General features: G+C 48.0%; 1 protein-coding gene across 3 annotated transcripts in view; it reads left to right on the forward strand.

Annotated features, from left to right (window-relative positions):
* myh9b (myosin, heavy chain 9b, non-muscle) overlaps nucleotides 1-16,831 on the forward strand; it is a 35,705-nt gene extending 18,874 nt beyond the window's left edge. For all 3 annotated transcript variants that reach the window (XM_062531911.1, XM_062531910.1, XM_062531912.1), the window contains 33 exons: nucleotides 87-150; nucleotides 374-472; nucleotides 650-793; nucleotides 1,129-1,496; nucleotides 1,603-1,776; nucleotides 1,968-2,141; nucleotides 2,278-2,392; nucleotides 3,872-4,059; nucleotides 4,278-4,399; nucleotides 4,537-4,606; nucleotides 4,790-4,950; nucleotides 5,068-5,176; nucleotides 5,372-5,503; nucleotides 5,813-6,019; nucleotides 6,192-6,329; nucleotides 6,441-6,564; nucleotides 7,120-7,291; nucleotides 7,657-7,869; nucleotides 8,051-8,195; nucleotides 8,345-8,551; nucleotides 8,776-8,880; nucleotides 9,216-9,368; nucleotides 9,999-10,247; nucleotides 10,499-10,711; nucleotides 11,158-11,370; nucleotides 11,470-11,631; nucleotides 11,844-11,972; nucleotides 12,143-12,231; nucleotides 12,373-12,496; nucleotides 12,982-13,190; nucleotides 13,597-13,705; nucleotides 14,193-14,365; nucleotides 14,813-16,831. In XM_062531911.1, coding sequence (XP_062387895.1) covers nucleotides 87-150; nucleotides 374-472; nucleotides 650-793; nucleotides 1,129-1,496; nucleotides 1,603-1,776; nucleotides 1,968-2,141; nucleotides 2,278-2,392; nucleotides 3,872-4,059; nucleotides 4,278-4,399; nucleotides 4,537-4,606; nucleotides 4,790-4,950; nucleotides 5,068-5,176; nucleotides 5,372-5,503; nucleotides 5,813-6,019; nucleotides 6,192-6,329; nucleotides 6,441-6,564; nucleotides 7,120-7,291; nucleotides 7,657-7,869; nucleotides 8,051-8,195; nucleotides 8,345-8,551; nucleotides 8,776-8,880; nucleotides 9,216-9,368; nucleotides 9,999-10,247; nucleotides 10,499-10,711; nucleotides 11,158-11,370; nucleotides 11,470-11,631; nucleotides 11,844-11,972; nucleotides 12,143-12,231; nucleotides 12,373-12,496; nucleotides 12,982-13,190; nucleotides 13,597-13,705; nucleotides 14,193-14,365; nucleotides 14,813-14,921 — 5,163 coding nt within the window. In that variant the 3' untranslated portion in view covers nucleotides 14,922-16,831. The remainder of the gene's footprint in view (nucleotides 1-86; nucleotides 151-373; nucleotides 473-649; nucleotides 794-1,128; nucleotides 1,497-1,602; nucleotides 1,777-1,967; nucleotides 2,142-2,277; nucleotides 2,393-3,871; nucleotides 4,060-4,277; nucleotides 4,400-4,536; nucleotides 4,607-4,789; nucleotides 4,951-5,067; nucleotides 5,177-5,371; nucleotides 5,504-5,812; nucleotides 6,020-6,191; nucleotides 6,330-6,440; nucleotides 6,565-7,119; nucleotides 7,292-7,656; nucleotides 7,870-8,050; nucleotides 8,196-8,344; nucleotides 8,552-8,775; nucleotides 8,881-9,215; nucleotides 9,369-9,998; nucleotides 10,248-10,498; nucleotides 10,712-11,157; nucleotides 11,371-11,469; nucleotides 11,632-11,843; nucleotides 11,973-12,142; nucleotides 12,232-12,372; nucleotides 12,497-12,981; nucleotides 13,191-13,596; nucleotides 13,706-14,192; nucleotides 14,366-14,812) is intronic.
* Nucleotides 16,832-17,232: the final 401 nt, after the last annotated feature.

The raw sequence follows: 17,232 nt of genomic DNA on the forward strand, positions 1-17,232 counted from the left end.
CAGTCACGTATTTGATTTCCTGCTTCTCTGTAAAAGGATTAGGTCACTTCTAGGAGATTTGATGCCATCCGCTTCTCTCCCCTCAGGGCAAATTCATCAGAATCAACTTTGACGTCAATGGATATATCGTGGGAGCCAACATTGAGACCTGTATCCTTCTAAAAAATAAATAAAAAAAATGCTTGGCATGTCTGGGCATTCTGGAGACATCCCCTGCGTTGCCATTTGGAGATGAAACTTTTTGCTTTTTGAACATGACAAACCTCTCCACATTTGTATGTGTGTCTATTGTGTAGAGGTCGACTATATGTGTGTCTGTGTAGAGATCATTTGTTTGGTCAGGTTTTGGTCGATTCCTTGACTGCCTGGTAAGATTTGCTGGAGAAGTCCCGTGCCATCAGGCAGGCCAAGGACGAGAGGACTTTCCACATCTTCTACTACATGCTCACAGGAGCTGGAGACAAGCTGCGCTGTGAGTTTGTGTCTTTTCTCTGTCATCCTTCGGCGCAACAGATTACTTTACCAAACCCGCAGGATTTCCAGACTGCGATTAACGGCCTTTGCCATGACATGCTTGCCAAAAGTAGGCCTTAAGAAGGCTGGGTTTGCTTCAGACTCATTTTGTTGGGGTCTTCATCGTGTCTTCCAGCTGAACTGTGCCTCGAGGGCTACAACAACTACCGGTTCCTGTCCAACGGCAACGTGACCATCCCCGGCCAGCATGACAAAGACATCTTCAACGACACCATGGAGGCCATGAGGATCATGGGAATCCCTGAGGACGAGCAGATCGGTGAGTGTTAGCAGTGGTAGTGTGGTGATGAAAGAGTTGGGCTCGCATGCAGCAACCCGAAGAGTTGTGGGTTCGATTCCCGTCTGCCACCGTTGTGCGCTTGAGCAAAGCATTTAACCCCGAGTTGCTCTGGGGAAACTGGCCCTTCATGTAACATGTAAGTTGCTTTGGAGAAAAGCGTCAGCCAAGTGAATGAAGTAAAGAATGAAGTATAATATAGCATTTGAGCATGTTTCTGTCAACTTTAAGGAAGTTGCGTGCTTGTTATGTTTTAACATCAAAGGACAAACCACTCCGCTCATCCACTCCGTGTCCTCTTTCACATCTCTCCTCAGGTCTGCTGCGGGTCATCTCGTCCGTGCTGCAGCTGGGCAACATGAGCTTCAAGAAGGAGCGCCACACGGACCAGGCCTCCATGCCGGACAACACGGCGGCGCAGAAGGTCAGCCACCTCATGGGCATGAACGTGACCGACTTCACCCGCGCCATCCTGTCGCCCCGCATCAAGGTGGGCCGCGACTACGTGCAGAAGGCCCAGACGCAGGAGCAGGCCGAGTTCGCCGTGGAGGCCCTGGCCAAGGCCACCTACGAGAGGATGTTCCGCTGGCTGGTCATGCGCATCAACAAGGCCCTGGACAAGACCAAGCGCCAGGGGGCCTCCTTCATCGGCATCCTGGACATCGCTGGCTTTGAGATCTTTGACGTGGGTACATTTGCAATGACAAAAAATGCTACAAGCACAGGACAACCGCTGTCAATTTGAGTTGATCTTCATCTGTCTCCCTGTTTTGGGTGTGTTTCCTCTACAGCTGAATTCCTTTGAGCAGCTCTGCATCAACTACACCAACGAGAAGCTGCAGCAGCTCTTCAACCACACCATGTTCATCCTGGAGCAGGAGGAGTACCAGAGGGAGGGCATCGAGTGGAGCTTCATCGACTTTGGCCTGGACCTGCAGCCCTGCATCGACCTCATTGAGAAGCCAGTGAGTATAATTCCTTCTCTTTTTTCCCCCTTCTGGATATCCATATCCCCCTCACTCCTCATCTCTTACCTAAAGCAATGTAATCTAGTGATGCTACTACAGGGTCTATTGGTCTATTACTGTAGATACTGTAATTGGTAGTGTTACCCCATAACACTTGGCTGTGTACTCCATCTCTCTCTCTCTCTCAGGCCAGTCCCCCTGGTATCTTGGCCTTGCTGGATGAGGAGTGCTGGTTCCCCAAGGCCACGGACAAAAGCTTTGTGGAGAAGGTGCTGCAGGAACAGGGCACGCACCCCAAGTTCTTCAAGCCCAAGAAACTCAAGGACGAGGCCGACTTCAGCATCATCCATTATGCCGGAAAGGTCTGTTGGCCTATGTCTCACCGTAGTGTTTCCCCCCCGAACATTTCAAAGAACCGGACTCACAGTTTGGACTCGCAGTTTGTAGGTTCTAGGAACACATTTTTGAAATTGCCATTTTGTTTCTACGTCGCCATAGGTCGACTACAAAGCGGTGGAGTGGCTGATGAAGAACATGGACCCCCTGAACGACAACGTTGCCTCTCTGCTCAACCAATCGACAGACAAGTTTGTGTCAGAGCTCTGGAAGGATGGTGAGTACAGCACATTTCCAGAATGTTCACACTCATGCCCTGGGCTAGGCCACAGAGGAACCTTTTTTAATAGCTGGTTGCCTTTTTTTCTTCTTGAATGATGTTTCTGAAGCCAATGAGTATACATGTGGGCTTTTACCACAGGGAGGATGGTATGCTGCTATTTGTCTCCCATGAGGCTGAACTGTGTTGTAGACTATTCTGTTCCAGCCTTTGGTCTCATTTCTTGCTTCTTATTTTTTACTCTTCACATTTCTATCCCATGTCTGTTGTCCGGTGTTGGACCTCTGTTTTGACCCTCTCCCTCTCCAATTGTTATTTCCGTTCCTTTCTTGCTCCTTCTGTATTCCTCTGTTTGGTCTACCTGTTTCTCTCTCTCTCTCTTTCTCTCTCTCTCTTTTTGCCACTCTTCCTCTCTTGCCCTCAGAGGTACAGAGTTGTCAGAGAGCCTATTTTTATCAGCGTTTTCCTTTCCTACATTTAGACTCAGGTGACCATTTTCTTATGTATTCTTTCTCCATTTTTGTGTATTTTTCCTCCCATTCATTCCTTCATCTTTTCCCGCAAAGCGCCTTCTCTCTCTCTCTCATTCCTTTTCTCTCTCTTTCTTTCTTTCTCTCTCTCTTTCTTTCTCTCTCTCTCTCTCTCTCTCTCTCTCTCTCCCTCTCCCTCCCTCTCTCTCTCTCTTTCTCTCTCTCTCTCTTATATCAATGTAGTGTTCTCACTAATGTTTATCCCTCCAGCCCTGTTGGCAGTGCAGTCTGTTCTACTGTCTGTTGCTTTTCACTGAACTCTCCCCTCTCTCCCTCTCTGTGTAATAGTGTGGTTTGGGCCTCCTGGTGTTGGTCAATGGTACTGCAGAAATGGGTATATATATACTGCATGGGTTTGGTGCTACCGTCACGAGAGATTGTGAAACTGCACAGTGTTTGCTACACATTTACCTCCATTCATGTACATTGAATCGAGAAAACATAAAAAAAAAATCATTTCACAGAAAGGCACACATACACACACACAGTCACCAACATACATGCCATTCACGCAGTAGACCCTCACTCACTGCATTGACTTGGTTCCATTTTGGAGTGTGTGCGTGTGATCCCACTGTCTTTCACTGGCATTATGTGACCTTTGACCTGGTCCGTCTCTGCTCCCCTTGTGATTGCACTCACTGTATGTTTGTTTGTGTGTGTTTTAGTCACAAGTGTAGAGGGTAGTTTGTCCTCCTTTTTCATTCCGTTTCATGAAAGACAAGAAACTGTGTTTGAGCCAAGCATTGTCTTTTTGATTTCCCTCACTATGTTTTGGTTTGCCTACCAAAGAAACAATTGTATTGAGGCCATACTGATTGCCTTTGTCTTTCTGTACCCTCTCCCCATCTCTTCTGTCCATCTCTCTCTCTCTCTCTCTCCCTCCCTCTCCCCCTCTGTCTTTCTTTCTATCCATCTCTCTCTGTTCCCCCTTCAATATGTTTAGTGGATCACATTGTGGGACTGGACAAGGTGGCGGGGATGTCCGAGCTGCCAGGTGCCTTCAAGACGCGCAAGGGCATGTTCCGCACGGTGGGCCAGCTCTACAAGGAGCAGCTGTCCAAGCTCATGGCCACGCTCCGCAACACAAACCCCAACTTTGTGCGCTGCATCATCCCCAACCACGAGAAGAAGGTCCAAAGACACACTTGCACTCACTCTTGTTTGGCTTTGTAGAAACTTTTAAGAGTGGATGTTTGGATAACACTTAGATTTCTTTGGCCTGTGTTTGGATATCAGTTTCCTTGGATGTAGCTGTGGCTTGAGTGTGTACCCTTCGTTTGAGTGCCACGTCATGGCGCTGGTATGGTGCCTTGTGAATGATGGGCTCTGTTCTGTCTTTGTTATGTCAGGCGGGTAAGCTGGACCCGCACCTGGTTCTGGACCAGCTGAGGTGCAATGGTGTGCTGGAGGGAATCCGTATCTGCAGACAGGGCTTCCCCAACCGCATCGTCTTCCAGGAGTTCAGGCAGAGGTACTGACATCTCCCTTCACCTCCTCACTGAACATAATGTATTTCAGCTGGTCACAAAACAAAACTCTTCATTGTCTTTATCATCCTAACTAGATGTACATGGACTCATCACTAGTTTTTCTTCCCCTGTCCTCTAGATACGAGATCCTCACTCCCAACTCCATCCCCAAGGGCTTCATGGATGGCAAACAGGCCTGTCTGCTTATGGTGAGTGCCTGAGGTCTTCTGCTGTTTCTGCACAGGATATCATTCAGTGTATGTCCCTTGTGCTTCAGCTCGAGATTATTTCGATCATTCTGGTGTCGCTCAGAGCTTCACAGTCTTACATGTCATGTTTGGCGTGAGAGTGAGATTAATAATCAGAAACTCTTTTTTTTTTATTCATGTTAGATCAAAGCCCTGGAGCTGGACCCCAATCTGTACCGTATCGGTCAGAGCAAAGTGTTCTTCCGTGCCGGAGTGCTGGCCCATCTGGAGGAGGAGAGGGACATGAAGATCACCGACGTCATCATCAGCTTCCAGGCCTGGTGCCGTGGTTTCGTGGCCCGCAAGTAAGAGTCCTTTCAGAGTGGTTTGACTAGAGTCAAGACCGCTAGACCGAAGCATGAACAAACCAACATGTTGTGTTTCAACACATCCTCATGGTTTTCCTCCCCGTTTCACTTCAGGGCGTTTGCTAAGAGACAGCAACAGCTCACTGCTATGAGGGTGATTCAGAGGAACTGCGCGGCTTACCTCAAGCTGAGAAACTGGCAGTGGTGGAGACTCTTCACCAAGGTAATGTGAGAAACACTAATCTGAGGTGTAACCAAAACACATAACCATACACTATTTAGAGATTATAGTAATCTCTAAGTATTTAAGTTAATTCTAGTGCTTTGTGTGTGTGGGTGTGCGCGTGTGTGCATCCTCATACATCCTCTCTGTACCTGCCTGGTCTTTCTTAACTGTTGTGCCGTCCCTGTGCTACAGGTGAAGCCCCTGCTGCAGGTGAGCAGGCAGGAGGAGGAGATCCAGGCCAAGGACGACGAGCTGAAGAAGGTCAAGGAGAAGCAGCAGTTTGCCGAGGTGCAGCTCCAGGAGATGGAGGGCAAGCAGCAGCAGGTACAGTTTACAGTCCACAGCCCAGGTAGTGGTAGGGATGGCTCCTAAAATGGTCCAGAGATTGAGATCTACGCTCTATATTGAAATAATCCTCCTCTTATATTTCTTTCATGTATTTAACTTCTGTGTGTGTTTGTATATTTGTTCGTTTATTTGTGAGGGAGAGAGACATTGAGAGAGGGAGAGATGTGTGTCAACTAGCAACTAGTTTCTGTTATTGTTGTTTTCTCATCACTAAGTGCCTTGTATCGCTTGTGTTGGTCCTCATGACCGCTAATTGCTCCGATCTTCTCTCTGTCTGATCCGTAGCTCAATGCCGAGAAGATGGCCCTGCAGGAGCAACTGCAGGCCGAGATGGACCTGTGTGCCGAGGCCGACGAGATGCGCAACCGGCTGGTGGCCAAGAAGCAGGAGCTGGAGGAGATCTTGCACGACCTGGAGGCGCGGGTGGAGGAGGAGGAGGAGCGCGCCACTCAGCTGGTGACCGAGAAGAAGAAGATGCAGCAGAACATCTCGGTGAGCACAGAAATCCTGCCTCAAAAATGGCAGTGTCCGTCCTTTTCAGTGGGTGGAATGATGGATGTCCCATAACAACAAAACATCCTAAGTTTCCTATTTGACACTACGACAAAGCCCAGAGACCAGAAGCATTTTATGTGAAATCTCTTGTCGTCTCGTCTTCTTGCAGGACCTGGAGAACCAGCTGGATGAGGAGGAGGCTGCCAGGCAGAAGCTGCAGCTGGAGAAGGTGACCATGGAGGCCAAGCTGAAGAAGGTGGAGGAAGACGTCATGGTCCTCGACGACCAGAACAACAAACTTTCGAAGGTGCGTAGTGAGGTCCTCATGTACAGGAGTTCAAGCGCTGTTGCTGTCCTGGTAGAATGTTTATTTGTCGTAGCAACTAATTCTTCTCCTTGCTTGTTTTACCACTCACAGGAGAAGAAGCTTATGGAAGAGAGGATCTCTGAGTTCACCACCAACCTTGCTGAGGAGGAGGAGAAGTCCAAGAGTCTGCAGAAACTGAAGAACAAGCACGAGGCCATGATCACTGATCTGGAGGGTACGTTAATTACTACGGCCATAGTTTCCCTGGTAGGTTCAGTGCAACATGTGGTTGACCTATTGACCTAAGGAATACAAACATGGAGTGTCACTGTGACTCCATCTAACATCTTGATTAGTACCCAGCCCACATACCATCTCTTTCCGAAAATCTTTGATTTTTAGAGAGAGACTAGGTTACATAAAGATTAAAGCAACACAATATAGTTATTTTAAATGATTATAATGACTTCGTACTCCGTTTGGACTTCGATAGGGACAAGACCACCCATATCAAGTGTCTCGGTCCAAACAAAGACTGGGTCAAGACCAAGAGTTTGTGTCTCTCTTTTGATAATTATGATTTAATAACATTACCCTGTTCACCAATACTCAACAAATTGATGAACACCCTCAGCATTGAGTATGTTGAACATTGGTGACAAGGGAACTTACAAAACTCCGATTGTGTTACTGTAACTTGTATCTCAACAAATAAGTAAATGCACCTCTCCACCGTTGCCCTGGCAATCGCCCTGTTCTCACCTGCCGCTGTGCCGCTTGTGCCCGTCAGACCGCCTGCGCCGGGAGGAGAAGGGGCGTCAGGAGCTGGAGAAGAACCGGCGCAAGCAGGAGGGCGACTCCGCCGAGCTGTCCGACCAGATCGCAGAGCTGCAGGCCCAGATCGCTGAGCTCCGTGCCCAGCTGGCCAAGAAGGAAGAAGAGCTGCAGCAGGCTCTCGCCAGGTATTTGACCTGTGGCTGTCTCTGTCTGTCTGTCTGTCTGTCTGTCTGTCTGTCTGTCTGTCTGTCTGTCTGTCTGTCTGTCTGTCTGTCTGTCTGTCTGTCTGTCTGTCTCTAAGTCCGTGTGGAGAATGAGAGAAAGATTGAGGGGGGGGGGGATAGAAAAAGAGCGATAGAACCAGTGGGATTGATATGTTGTTGTTGAATATGCTGATTAAAACTTGTACAAACCGCTAGTTGAATACATCATCCAGTACATAAAGATTCAAAATAGACAGATTAAACTCTACGTTTGTGAAGTGCTCAGACTGTACTATGCTGTGTGTGTGTGTGTGTGTGTGTGTGTGTGTGTGTGTGTGTGTGTGTAGGATTGAGGAGGAGGCTGCTCAGAAGAACATGGCCCAGAAGAAGATCCGTGAGCTGGAGGCCCAGCTGTCGGAGCTGCAGGAGGACCTGGACCTGGAGAGGGCTGCCCGCACCAAAGCTGAGAAGCAGCGTCGCGACCTGGGCGAGGAGCTGGAAGCCCTCAAGACCGAACTGGAGGACACACTGGACTCCACCGCAGCCCAGCAGGAGCTCAGGTAACACACACACACACACACAAACACACACACACACACACACACAATTTATAGCCTGCTCTCTCCCTAAATGGCAGCAGGTAGCATGTAGCTAAATACTGGTTATTTTTTGTGCCATAGCCGAGGTACTGTAAGAGTGGCTGTGCTCAATATGTGTTGGATTTCTGTGTCCCCGTCACAGGACTAAGCGTGAGGCTGAGGTGACCAGCCTGAAGAAGACCCTGGATGACGAGGCCAAGGTGCACGAGGTCCAGGTGGCCGAGATGAGGCAGAAACACGGCCAGGCCTTCGATGAGCTCAATGAGCAGCTGGAGCAGGCCAAGAGGGTAAGACACACACACACACACACTCCCTGCTACAACATATCTCACTCTTTCAGGACATTGTCTCCCTTGCATGTTACAGTGCTGTTTCTCGACAGTACATGCTCTTTCTCACACACTCACACCCTGGCTATTGCTTCTGGTCTCCTCAGAACAAGGTCTCTATGGAGAAGGCCAAGCAGGCCCTGGAGAGTGAGCGCAACGAGCTGCAGATCGAGATGCAGACGCTGATGCAGGGCAAGGGCGACTCGGAGCACCGGCGCAAGAAGGCCGAGGCTCAGGTGCAGGAGCTGCAGGTGAAGCACACCGAGAGCGAGAAGCAAAGGATCGAGCTGGCCGAGAGGGTGGCCAAAATGCAGGTGAGATCCCAAGAGCCTGGAGATAGAACTAGGCAGTCCTGAAGCATTTGATTTCTTCAGCCTGTCAGTGACGGTGGTGGAGAATTGTGGGTGATATGTTTTTGTGATTTCTGCACTTCTGTTGATGCCCACTATGGAAAACATCATTGAAATTAGGACCATTTGACTCCATGCCGACTTTGGCTTTAACCCTGTCTCCTCTTCCCTCTCCTGCCCCTGTCCAGGTGGAGCTGGACAATGTGAATGGACTCCTGAGCGATGTTGAGGGCAAATCCATCAAGGCAACCAAGGACTGCTCCGCTGTAGAGTCTCAACTGCAGGATGTTCAGGTGAGTCGATGCTTTAAGCCCACCAAGCCAGCAGTCGTGCACATGTCTGTTGCAGGATGTAGATAATCTGCAACATGGTTCAGAGCACATAATGTGTATGTTTAAAATGTGATATAGCATTAAACCGTAAAATAGGAAGTTTTGAATTGTATATGTACATTGAACATGCATATGAACTTTTATATACATTACATCAATGCACCGTAAACTTAGTAGACCAACAGACGGTGTAATACACCGATCACACTTGCCTATAATTTTGAGACGTTTTGTACTATTGATTGGTGATGGCGTGGCTCAGGTTCTAAGCTGTCGGTCGTCTCTCCACCCTACAGGAACTGCTCCAGGAGGAGACGCGGCAGAAGTTGTCCTTCACCAGCCGCTTGCGTCAGCTGGAGGATGAGCAGAACAACCTGAAGGAGCAGCTGGAGGAAGAGGAGGAGGCCAAGAGGAACGTGGAGAAGCAGCTGCTCAGTGCACACGGCCAGGTGAGGGCATGGTGGACACGAGTCCAGTTGGGTGGGGAGCGCTGTGGCGCAGCAGGCTACAGCGCTCATACCACATACGGGTCCGAGTGCCCACGGGGACCCAGGTTCGAGTCCGGCCTGCGGTCATTTCCCAGTCCCACCCCATCTCTCTCTCCCACTTACTTCCTGTCTCACCCTTCACTGTCCTACAAATAAAGGCAAAAAAGCCCCAAAAAATATACTTTAAAAAAAGTCTCAGGAACTACTACTTGTTTTTATGCTCTGAGGCTTAGAAATTAATTTCCAAACACACACATGTAATGCATGCTCTAGTCTGTCATGAGCACGAGCTGTGAAGTTAACTCTATCGGTGTGTGTGTACCTGAAAGGAAAATTATAAATATTGTTTGCATACTGAGATTGAGGTTGGTCAACCACAGATCCAAAGCAGAAATCCTTGGCTATGACATTGACTGCTTGTATGTCGGGCCATGGTGTCTTTTAAAACATACCAGACATCATATGGATGTGTAAACAATGTTAACGACTAGCTGGTGTACACATCAACTCAAACACGAAACCCCAGCTGGTTGTACCATTTGAGTGTATGCTTCAGCTGGAGCCTAAAACCATTGCTCTCGCCCTCTGCAGCTGGCAGAACTGAAGAAGAAGATGGAGCAGGAGGCCGGTTGCCTTGAGAACGCCGAGGAGGGCAAGAAGCGTCTGCAGCGCGACCTGGAAGGGGTCAACCAGCGCCTGGAGGAGAGGTGCACCGCCTTCGACAAACTGGACAAGACCAAGACCCGGCTGCAGCAAGAGCTGGACGATCTGCTGGTCGACCAGGACCACCTCCGCCAGATCGTCTCCAACCTGGAGAAGAAGCAGAAGAAGTTCGACCAGGTGGGTCTTCTTGGGAACCCGTACAGAGGAAACAGAAATGCACATCTAGATGAGTTCTTGTTGTTATTGCTCTAGGATGACGTAGAATATTTTTTCTTTTATTTATATATTTTTATTCTTTTTAATGTTAAACTTTTGGCCTGTTTAACTAGTGTGGATAAGTCCTTACATGATTTGACATCCATTTTCAACTCCAGCTGTGTGCTAACTCACCCCTCTCTCTCTCTCTCTCTCTCTCTCTCTCTCTGTAGATGCTGGCTGAGGAGAAGTCCATCTCTGCACGCTTCGCTGAGGAGCGTGACCGCGCCGAGGCCGAGGCCCGGGAGAAGGAGACGCGTGCTCTGTCTCTGACCCGCGAGCTGGAGACCATCAGCGACATGAAGGACGAGCTGGACCGCGCCAACAAAATGCTCCGCGCCGAGATGGAGGACCTGGTCTCCTCTAAGGATGACGTCGGCAAGAATGTAAGGAGATCCCTATCACTGTCTGAAACGATATTATTGATTAGACTGGGTAAACCCAGACCGATCTGCCGGCGAATGGATTTCGCCCTGCAGCTCAGGCTGGAAACCCGCACATTTATCTCTCCTGCTTCCATTCCACTTTTGCTGGAATCGATCAAAAGCTGGCTTATCCACCAGGCGCACCCAGATCGTTGGTCTGATTGGCTGAAGGATTATCCAAGCGTACAGAGTCATTTGGACTAAGCCCATTGATCACGCCTCATGTGCTTTAAAACAAAACAATGTGCCGTTTTAGAGTGAGCAAATAAGAATGAAGAATTCATTGTAAAAGTCAAACGTGCACAATGTGTCTAGCTGAATGTTTTGTAGTTGGTTAGACCAGAACATTTGTGTGTTGTTATGGTTTCACTTCCTCACCCCACCGGTGTCCCCTTCTGCCCTGTCAGGTCCATGAGCTGGAGAAGTCCAAGCGCACCATGGACCAGCAGCTGGAGGAGATGCGCACTCAGCTGGAGGAGCTGGAGGACGAGCTGCAGGCCACCGAGGACGCCAAGCTCAGGCTGGAGGTCAACATGCAGGCCATGAAGGCTCAGTACGAGAGAGACCTGCAGGGCCGCGACGAGATGGGCGAGGAGAAGAAGAAGCAGCTGGTCAAACAGGTGCGGGAGGAAGGATGATTCAGATTCAGTCAAGATCAGTGCATCATGGGAGATGTAGTTCTTGTGCTGATGGTATGTTTTTGGTTGTGCATCCCACAGGTGCGTGAGATGGAGATGGAGCTGGAGGACGAGAGGAAGCAGCGCTCTGTTGCCGTGGCAGCACGCAAGAAGATGGAGCTGGACTTGAAGGAACTGGAGGCCGCCATTGACATGGCCAACAAGAACCGTGACGAGGCCCTCAAACAGCTCAAGAAACTCCAGGTAAATTGCTCTATGTGTGTCCATCTATGTGCTCATGCTTGGGTGTTTTCTGATTGGAATATACAGTATATGTAGGTCATATAAGCACCATCCTACTCATGCTTTGTCTTTACTTCTCTCATTCTTTGAAGGCTTGTGATATTATGAATGATTTGAATCATGTCTTTAAATGTCTCTGGCTCTCTCTCCCACTCTCTCTCTTTCTCTCTCAGGCCCAGATGAAGGACCTTCTGCGTGAGCTGGAGGACACTCGCATGTCCAGAGACGAGATCCTGGCCCAGGCTAAGGACAACGAGAAGAAGCTCAAGAGCATGGAGGCCGACATGATCCAGATGAGTGAGGTGAGCACACCCATCCACTCCGACACACACACACACACACACACACACACACACACACTCACGCACGCATCTCATGCTCACACTCCTCCCCACTCCTCAGCCATTTTGCATACACTCAAATTCCCTCCCCTCCTAACGGTCCCCCCTGTGTGTCTGCGTTTGCTCCTCAGGAACTGGCAGCTGCAGAGCGCATGAAGAGACAGGCCCAGCAGGAGAGGGACGAGCTGCAGGACGAGATCAACAGCCAGGCCAGCAAGAAGTGAGCCTTTCTCTCTCTCTCTCTCTCTCACCCACTCACTCTCACTCACTCCAAATGAAAAAGGGGTCTCTAAAGCCATTGCGTCCCTCTTCAAGCCTTACTAACTCCTTTTCTCCCCCCCCCCCCCCCCCCCTCCCCCAGCGCCCTGATTGCAGAGGAGAAGAGGAAACTGGAGTCTCGCATTGCCCAGTTGGAGGAGGAGTTGGAGGAGGAGCAGTGCAACACCGAGCTGGTCAACGACCGCCTCAAGAAGGCCCTGCTGCAGGTGCGTTCGGCCAGAGAGGGTTAAAGCGGAGCGAGAGGCGCAAACGTTCCATCATTTCCGCGTTCTGTCTTCACAAGGGGGAGGGGGGCTAAATCCCCCTTTAAGCAGACTTGCTAACATTCGAAATACACTGCTTGTGTGGGTTGCCGATCTGACAGAGATCGATATCCCACTATGACGTCTTTGCAACACGCCCCTTTAAGCAGACCGGAACTGTTCGAATTTTGCTTCCATAGAGATGCATTACGTTGCTCTATCTTGTCAATAATTAAGGATCTTTGGTTCGGCCGATGTGACCACCTGAGAAGCCGAGACCATCACACTCTCTTTCAATTAAACCTGGATTTGTTGACTCTGTTTTACTTTTTTTTTTAAATTTGTTTAATTCGATTCCTTTTCACTCCCATACCTCCTTCTCTCTTTTCTATCTTTCCTCATCTGTCGCTCTCTCCATCGCCCTCTGCTGTCTGTTTCTCACCACTCAGAACGACCAGATCAACGTGGAGCTGACGGCCGAGCGCAGTACCGCCCAGCGCCTGGAGGGGGCGCGCTCCCAGCTTGAGAGGCAGAACAAGGAGCTGAAGCTGAAGCTGCAGGAGATGGAGAGCACCGTCAAGAGCAAGTACAAGGCCAGCATCACCGCCCTGGAGGCCAAGATCGCCCAGCTGGAGGAGCAGCTCGACATCGAGACCCGGTGGGTTGGATGGGGCTGACCAGTACCGACAGCCGGGGAATGGAAAATATAAACTTTCAAAACGTATTTTTAGTTACGATTTTGAGTTATAAGTCCTGTTATAGTCAAGCTAGTGTGGCTTCTTAAACCCTCCGTAGCAATGTAGCAAACTCGGACCACGTTTTGTTTATATTGTGTTTCCAATATCATAAATGGAGGATGCGTATGCTGTTAGATTGGCTGGACTAGCAACTATGCAACACCAGAATATCTGCACCCTTAGTATGTGTGCGTGCGGGCGGGCGTTTGTGCGTGCGTGCGTGCGTGCGTGCGTGCGTGCGTGCTTGTGTGTGTGTGTGTGTGTGTAAGCGTATGTGGTGCATGTGTGTAAGTTGACCTGACATATGTATACTGTACTGCCATGCAGAGAGAGACAGCAGGCCTCCAAGCTGGTGCGGCGCACGGAGAAGAAGCTGAAGGAGGTGGTCCTGCAGGTGGATGACGAGCGACGTAGCGCTGAGCAGTACAAGGACCAGGTCAGTCCCTCATCCACGCCTCCATTAGCCACCAGATCAACCATCTCCGTTTTTCTACAGAAACAATCATTGTATACCTAGTCTTTATGGACAATCAATATAGAACATTGTCATAGTTAGCCATTATAGCTTTGCAGAGTGTAAAATCAGTGTCCGTTATGTGGCACAAACATGAAAAACAAGACATATACACTACTCGCAAAGAAAATTGGGATGAAATCTATTGTTTCAATTCAGTACTGAAACATTGACCTGTTGGACATGCACGTTGAAAAGGTTAGAGAAGGTCACATTAAGTTCACCTGTAAAGGTTATTGTGGATTTTCGGTTAATCCTGAAATTTTACCCGAAAGCTGAATATCTCTGACTTTTTGTGAGTAGTGTAAATTGAAGCACCTTATCAGATTGTGCTTTTCTGGGCTGTAACATGTGCAGTAACGTGTGCTGTGACTAACTGCGCACCCTCTTCCCCTCCACTGCTGTCCAGTCGGAGAAGCTGAACTCGCGCATGAAGCAGCTGAAGCGTCAGCTGGAGGAGGCTGAGGAGGAGGCGCAGAGAGCCAACGCCAACCGCAGGAAGCTCCAGAGGGAGCTGGAGGATGCCTCCGAGTCTGCCGATGCCATGAACCGCGAAGTCAACACCCTGAAGAGCAAGCTCAGGTACACACACACACACGTCTTGCTGTGAGAAATTAGCCCGGTCACAATTCAAAGGTTACAATTCAGTTTAACCTACAGTGTGTCAACAGATACAACACCATAACACTGACAAATGGCCTATACACCATCCAGTTTATAGCCTTCCCTTTTAGAGGAAAGGCACTTGCATACTGTTGAAGTCCCCCTGTACTACCTTTCTGACACGCATAAACGCTGTATTGTTCCTGAAAGCTACAGAGCCCTTACATAAATGGCTTGAGACATATTCTAATGTTGGGGCACTGGACAAATAAAACTGCGCTGAATTGAATGACCATGGCCAAGCACAGACATAATAGTTTAGCTGTCTTACGCACATGTTCATCCTTACTGACTGCTCAGTGCTCACACCCATTTGTTGAAGTGACTGACAGCCATCTGACCTCTGTTTTGACCTTTGACTTGTAGGCGAGGGGACCTGCCCTTCACCATGAGGCGCATCGTGAGCCGTGCCGGCGTGGAGAGCGACGATGAGAGCGAGACCAAGAGCGAGACCTCGGAGCCCAAGCCTGAGTGAAAACGCCCACAGTGCCCGCCTAGCTGCAGTGCCCACCTGCCTGCGTACTCTCATACACACACACACACACACACACACGTATACACACTACATAACTTACACTCATCGAAAGAAAAACACACTAAAAGGCGGACAAAACTGTCCACTGGTATTACACACTCATGCATAAAAAACACACAAGTGCCATTTTGCAAAAGTGGACAATACAGTAACATCCTCACAGGGAAGAGCAGATGCCCCTTAAGATACAACGCAGATGTGAGATGCCTGTACCTACCAATGCCATATATATATCTGTACTTATTTTTTGTTTTGTTTTACTTTGAGAACCATTGAGCTGACAATCTATCTACCTACAAACCATACACTTACAGATTAACTCTTCATTTGACAATCCTCCCTTAGATAGCAACACTCACATGTCAACAAGGACCAAAATCTGTCGTTTCATGTGATTCTCTGGGATAAAAAAGAAGTATGAATGCTATTTTTGTAAGGAAACATTCCAGTTATGATAGAGCTGTTCCTGGATCTATTTTTCTAACTGACCGAAGGAGGGAAAGAAGTAAGGAAGGACGTGTACAAAGGAGACATTAAAAAAAGTGAAGTTGAAACTGAAGATGAAAAACTAGAAGGGGACCAAAGTAATATCACAAATCTGTAGACTTGTGTTTTATTCTGAAGTTTTTATAATGATTTAAGGATGAAAGTACTACCCATGTATAATGGCTCTTGCTAGCTCCCACTCTCTTACTTTCTTTTCTGTCTGTTTCTCTCTCTCTTCTCTCTCTCTCTCTCTCACACACACACACACCTCATGGGTGGGAGATATCTGCTGCCATGTGTACTGTATGAAACGTAGCCGCGCTTAAGTACCTTATCCAAGTACGCTTATGGGCTGTAACCTGCTCGGGAACATAACTGCAAACGTGCACATAAGAACTTTATGAAGAACGGGGCTAGAAGTATATTTGCACTGAGCATAGTACAAGTATTAAAAAGACTATTCAGCTGCCATTTACGCCTCTACACTGGTGCGAATAATCATTGACAAAAGAAAACATTAAGAAGCCTATGCACATGCCCATGTAGTTCTGCCCGCATGCACAACAGCCTTAAATAGGTCCAGTCAAACGTATGCGTTGATTTATCTGGATCGTTGACTGTTCTGACTTTTATTTTTCGTTTTTTTTATATATATATACTGTCTTCACACATGTTGTCTTTAGTAGCTTCTTTTTGACGCAAGGGGGAAATCTGACCGGGGTGGAGGGGTAGATTATTATAACTCACTGCACACACTGTATTCTCAGGGCACTGCTGAGAGGGGGAACTTCTATTTGGGTTTCTTTTTTCCAACCCAAAAACGGGACCTAGGCGGGAGGGGAGAGAAGGAAGGCTGTAACCACTCACATGGTTTGAAGTTGGGACTCCCCTCTGCAGACGTACATAGTGATAGGTTAACCTAGGGGAGCAACACGGCAGGCCTACAAACCAACCCCTCAGTTGAGAAGGAGTTTTCGGTCTCTTGTCTCATACAGGAGAGAATGAAGGACATGACTGAGGAGGGGGGGGGCTTACTTTAGTTGTGTTAAACACAGCGCTATATGGTGGTCAGGGGTTGTGCGGTCTGTCTGTGTGCTTTTTGACACCTGTCCCCATCTTAGTACGTGCTCAGGGGTCGGCTTTCTTCGCTCACACTGCTGGGAAGTGAGAGGAATCTATTATTATTGATGACTATGATTAGAATAACGAGTTATACTCTCACGTAAATAAATAAAAAAATAAAAAAAGGAAAAAAATGTCTTAATTTTGTACTGTTTCTCTGCGGCTCTGGAAAAAAATGTATCTAGATGGATGAGTCATGAATTATTGGTATTGATGCAATAAAATGGCTTTCTAAACTGCGACCATGGTGTCATGTGCTTTTGTTGTTTTGGTGAATTCCTTGTTTGAATTCAATAGTTTTCAATAGAATAGGCCTATAGGCTAATGTATAATGAAAAGTATCTACATAAGATGAATAACAATTAAACTTTGTGAGTCAACAGAAAAAACATGCTCAACACCTCCTGAGAATTGTATACTAGGTGCTAGATCCTTGTATGTAAATTACTAAACATAAAGAAAAAAAGTGTTTTCAATGATTTATTTATTTATTATTATTATTTATTTTTTTAAAGACCTTTGACTTTCTGGCAGTAAGTAATATAGGCCTACTATAGCTTACAATGATACTGAAAATCTTTTTCTAGAAATGCTGAGTAGGCTGGAACACATGTAAGGGATGAGTGGGCTTGCAGACTAGGCC

This window comes from Sardina pilchardus, chromosome 3 (genome assembly GCF_963854185.1).
Source record: "Sardina pilchardus chromosome 3, fSarPil1.1, whole genome shotgun sequence".
Taxonomy (NCBI): domain Eukaryota; kingdom Metazoa; phylum Chordata; class Actinopteri; order Clupeiformes; family Clupeidae; genus Sardina; species Sardina pilchardus.